Genomic DNA, 5,633 nt, shown 5'->3' on the forward strand with positions numbered 1-5,633 from the left:
TTTCTTTTGTTGCAAATTATCCCCCTCCCCGGTTCTTTTTGAACCATGCCCCGGGGGGCTGAAATTCAAATTCTGATTTTCAGCAAACCACGTTACATCCTCAGTGTAAAGTTGGTATTGATGGAAAACAAAATGGGACTGAGCCTTGCTTTCGAAGCGTTGTAACTGGGAGTGACTGAGAGATTGAGCACTCGAAGGCTTGCCAAAACATCCATTGTATAACCTATAGGAGTTTGGGTCTAGTAGAAGGGATTAGTCTCATACAAACTAGTGAACTAAGATTATAATCCTAGTTGAGATAGGTATTATATTCAGTACTGTACAGGGTCTCGAATAGGATTCCTTTTAATGGGAGAATACTTATGTTTTAGCCCCCTCCAAAAAAAAAAACATTCTATAGAATTTGAATCTTGGCGAGGTGAAGGAAGAAAATATAAAGAGGAAGTAATATATTACACAATGGTACCATATACAAGTCTAAAGATGGGACCTTATAATCCCCAGAATCAATAGTCAGAATAGAAAAACTCGGGAGGATGTGCGCCAGCTCGCATTCTATGTATGGTCTCCTCTTGATAGTTGCAGAGGCGCCTCCGGGAAAAATGGGATCAACACGATTGGAGCGCTCTAGTCGTTTTATTTCAACCATTTATGCGATGCATGTGGATGTAAGCTCGAAATGGAAGCCAATTCATTTGTATCTTCACTGGGTTTGGGCACTTGATGCGATCTGATTCTGACATATCTGAAAAGGCGTGAATGGAGACGCAGAAAATGGAGCTCCCTTCTGTACTACCTTTGTTTCAGCTTTCATCCTCCCAACTCTAAACGCTGATTGTTTTCATTTTTGTCAGCTATCCTTAAATTTCATTTCAGATTTATTTCTTCCTACGTTTCTTAAAAAATGAAGGGGTTGGATCCACTTCCTCATTTCAACTCAACGGGTGTTTGATATAATTAAAAATTACTTTTAAAAAGTATTTTCACGTGAATTTAGGCAAAAGTTTTTTTTAATGCTTATTTTGTATGCTTTAAATTGATTGTTAAAAATCATGATTTTATTTCCACTCAAATCTTTTTAATAAATCTGCTTTTGAAGACTCGGGATAAATCTAATTCAGGTCTATGTGGCTCCTAAATTTCCAGTGGGTATATACATGCACGCATCATTGATTAAAAAAAATGAAAAAATGTTTTTTTTAAAAGTTTTATCTAACCATTATTATTTAAATATTTATTTTTAAGATCTAAGGAACTCTATAAAGAGGCTTTTGATTAAAAAAAATTTAAATATTGGAATAAAGTATAAACTAATGTCATCTGATGGCCCAAAAAAAAAAAAAAAACGTTATCTTCAAAGCAATTCGTGCATATTTTTGAAAAACCATATGCATATATTTTGGCAAAAAAAAAAAAAAAAACCGTACGTACTACATGCATGTGAAATCTTAAATGACCTACATAATTCACATCATATGAATAGTGAGATTTGGTATAGATTTCACATAACTAGACAAGTTGTTTATGTATTGCATAAAATTTAAAATAAATCATATTACTCATAATTTATCAATAATGTATTTTATTATAAATTTTCTGCTGAATGTTTTTAGGGTGTTGATATTGATGGTTGATGCTGATTATATACATTCTTATCCATATCTGATGAATTTAATAGAGGTAATTGATTTTGGTCCAAAAAATAGACGTAATTTTATATAAAAAAGAAAAAGAGCCCTCAGCATTTGACCTCATTCCCGCACGTTATCGAAAAGGATCTTTATTTATTTCCAAGTTGAAGTCTGAATACGAGCATGACATCGGCGGACGCGGGATCAGAAAATTAGTTTCTATGATTAGAACAAAATTTTTCATTAAAAAAAAAAAGAAGCTTCAAATAGGCTTAAAAGATTCGCCAGGTCCATGTCTGCTCTGCAGAATCTTCTCGGGAGTAAGTTCTGCCTCTGTTTTCTTCTTTATTTTGGTTGCCATCGGTGCCTCTCCTCTTTCAACCATCTCGAATCTCCGAAATGGAATATGGGGCCCCGGAATCTGAATTTTTCTTTTCATGATGATATCTTCAACTTTCTCGGGGATCTCAGCTTCACAAAGATTTAAAATTTCTGTGAATCACTATGTCTTCGGCCCCCTCCTCCCCTCCAGTTCATCGGTTGGAACAGTAGCTGTCACAGCAATCTGTCAGTAGCTGTAAATATAATTATTGGAAGTATCATCACTAATCACCGGCGCTGCGCATGAATTATATAATGAATTATGATCCGCTTTTGTATTGCCTTCCCCCCACGCCCCCCCCCGGGGGGGGGGGGGGAGAGTCCACTACTTTATTGATACGTAGTGGTCTTAATTATGCGTGGTTTGACTTAATCAACCTCACTTAGTATTGGAACGCCTATGGCTATTTTTTTTCCTCTCTCTTTCTGGGAGTGATGTGAATTACTTTAATGGCACATGCCTGGAGGATTATAATTTTTTATTTTTATCAGGTGACTCATTCGAGTTATACACGTTGCTCTGTTTAAATCGGCTTCTGCTATTTCCTTTTGTAGGATTTGATTGAAAAGAAACATCCATGGCCGTCGACAATAGGCCTCCGGCCAATCTTGAGGTTTTTCATTGAATCTATAATTTCTTCATCAACACGAAGGTGAATTATTTCTCACACTTATTTATTCGCATCAACAGGGAAAATATGTTGCAACACTGGTCTGCTGGCTTCTTGGCAATGGCTGCCTTTTCTCGTGGAATAGTATGCTGACAATAGAAGACTACTACGTGTACTTGTTTCCGGTAAAAGATTCTCTTTTGGTCTCCTCATTATTTTGGTCTGATGGTAACTGCTTGAGACAAGTCTGAAGTTTGAAATTTTTGACCGCTTTTCATGATTCCAATTCTGATGAATGAAACTTTACTTGCTAACTAACCCAGTTGCATATATATAGTCTCTGCCTCAAACACGCACATCGACAGAAAACCAGTAGAGTTAACCAAGCTTCCAGATAATGCCTATTTGCCTGCAAAATGGACACAAGAATTAAGTATTAAATATTAGTTTTATTTTCAAATTGTTAGTTTTGGTTCTTAAGGTATTAAATTATCTTTTTCTCCTTTTGCAGAATTACCACGCTCCTCGGGTGCTCACTCTTGTATACCAGCCATTTGCTCTTGGAACACTGGCAATACTGGCTTATAATGAGGCAAAAATTAATACTAGAATACGGAACCTCTTTGGTTATACACTTTTCTTCATCAGTACTCTGTTGGTGTTAATTGTAAGTTCCCTTCACTTGTCTGTGAATTTTGATTCCTTTAGGTTGGTTGTGATTTTGCTTTTTCTATTAATGTGCCATAGTTGGATTTAGCAACATCTGGCAAAGGAGGACTTGGAACCTTTGTCGGTATTTGTGCCCTAAGTGGTGCTTTTGGAGTTGCAGATGCTCATGTGCAGGTGGAATGGTCGGAGACCTATCTTACATGAGACCAGAGTTCATTCAGGTCAGCATCATCAATAGAATGGTTTTAAGGAGTACATTTTTATGCTTGGCAAGGACTATCCGCATAACATGATTTTGTACCTTTTATTGTTACAGTCTTTTCTTGCTGGATTAGCAGCATCAGGCGCATTAACCTCTGCTTTGAGACTAGTCACAAAAGCTGCATTCGAGAATTCTAGGGACGGTCTTCGCAAGGGAGCAAGTAAGTTCAACTCTAAATCTCTAAGAAATCATTTGCTTCCTCTGATTTCAGAGTTCTTTAGATAATAAATACTACTTTAGGTGCTTTCCAGCAGGTCGCTAACTTAGAATTTAGGTGCACTGATGCTTGACATGGAAATCGTTTTCATTTTTGTACTTGTATTAATTTGCTGTGTTGATGTTCTGTCCATTTTGGATGGAATAGATTTGAAAATTACTCTGTTAACATGTTTACACAACCTTGAAATATTCATACTTGGGTAGCTTACTGAGGATGGATGGATTATTTACCGACAACATCAAAGAGAATTGAGAAGAGATCTTTTGCTAGCAGCCCTCCCTGATAGATTTTAACTAGCATAGCGGACTGAAAATCTTTTGGTAGCATGTCATCTTATGACCATGGTCTTCTATTAATTTGCATTCACCTGGCTATTTAATGAATTAAAGTTCTCTATGAATGCCTCAGAATTCTGTGATGGCCGTTCCAATTTCTTGCTTGTTGCCATGAAACTTTGCAAACTTACAACTGTTATACTCTATCATTTGTCGTTTAGTCACTGATCACTTATCATCTTGTACGATTATTGCAGTTTTGTTCTTTGCCATATCGACGTTCTTTGAGCTTCTTTGTGTCATTCTCTATGCATTTGCGTTTCCTAAACTACCGATTGTCAAGTACTACCGTTCAAAAGCAGCCTCTGAAGGATCGAAAACTGTCACAGCTGACCTCGCTGCTGGTGGCATCCAGACTTCAACCATTAAGAGAGTACTGCTTCTTCTTTTCTTTTCCAATATGTGAAAGAAGTTCCTCAATATTCAAGATTAATCAGCTTATGAGATAAAACGATTTCTTTTTTTCCAGGATGAGGAGGACCCAAAACTACTGGAGCGCAAGGGAAACAAGCAACTGTTACGTGAAAACATTGATTATGCACTTGATATGTTCCTAATCTATGTGCTAACTCTATCTATTTTCCCTGGATTTTTGTCAGAAGATACTGGATCACACAGTTTGGGCACCTGGCATGTATTCATTACTGTATAATTTGTTTAATTCCTTCGTTCCCTTCTCTTCTGGAAAAACTGCCCCACTTGCCCCACCTATCTTTCTGTTCATTATTTCCTGACTCCTGACTCTATATTTCCTAATATTTTAGGTACGCTCTTGTGTTGATTGCAATGTACAACGTGAGTGATTTGATTGGAAGATACATTCCACTGTCGAAATTCCTGAAGCTGGAATCCCGAAAGATAATCACGACCGCAATTCTGAGTCGCTTCTTACTGATTCCCGCATTTTATTTCACTGCAAAGTATGGTGACCAGGGATGGATGATAATGTTAACCTCCTTCTTGGGGCTATCCAATGGGTACCTCACTGTCTGTGTCCTCACTGCTGCACCAAAAGGTTACAAGGTTAGTTTGCGTAACACACCCGGCAGTGTCAGAGATATTTGGGTGGTTCAGAATTGAAGGATTTCGTTCGTCTTATTGAGTTTTTTTCCTTTCTTTCTTTTTTTTTCTCTTGTAGGGACCGGAACAAAATGCCTTGGGGAATATATTGGTGCTGTTTCTTCTTGCAGGTATTTTTGCAGGAGTCACGCTTGATTGGTTGTGGTTGATAGGGAAGGGCTGGTGAGATTTCAATCCAGCCATTCTCTGTAATCAACTGGGGAAAAATGCTCCCTGTGTTTATACTCTTGCCTGTCTAATTATTTGTTTCTTATTCGGGTGGTTAAAATGTTCTTCTGCTTCATTCTTCCAGCGGGACAATCTATCAAGTTATAGAACACTCTAGGAGCCAAAAGATGTCTCTCTTTGCATGCAACGAATAATGTATATCAAATTAAATTCTTGTAATGGAATGATTCTGTGCCTTTTCTTCTAAAGCTGTGATGAAGCAAGTCTTATATCTAA

General features: G+C 37.3%; 1 protein-coding gene across 1 annotated transcript; it reads left to right on the forward strand.

The window, feature by feature from the left end:
- The first annotated feature begins 2,080 nt into the window (after positions 1-2,080).
- Positions 2,081-5,633, forward strand: LOC114720144 (equilibrative nucleotide transporter 3-like). The gene is given in 11 exon segments (XM_028905757.1): positions 2,081-2,227; positions 2,568-2,626; positions 2,704-2,808; positions 3,135-3,290; positions 3,371-3,461; positions 3,464-3,513; positions 3,609-3,714; positions 4,307-4,482; positions 4,579-4,739; positions 4,874-5,132; positions 5,248-5,633. Coding segments are annotated over 10 exon segments (1,248 nt in total). The 5' UTR covers positions 2,081-2,227; positions 2,568-2,590; the 3' UTR covers positions 5,356-5,633.

This window comes from Neltuma alba, unplaced genomic scaffold (assembly GCF_004799145.2).
Source record: "Neltuma alba isolate B1F8T4 unplaced genomic scaffold, ASM479914v2 tig00011968_pilon, whole genome shotgun sequence".
NCBI classification, from domain to species: domain Eukaryota; kingdom Viridiplantae; phylum Streptophyta; class Magnoliopsida; order Fabales; family Fabaceae; genus Neltuma; species Neltuma alba.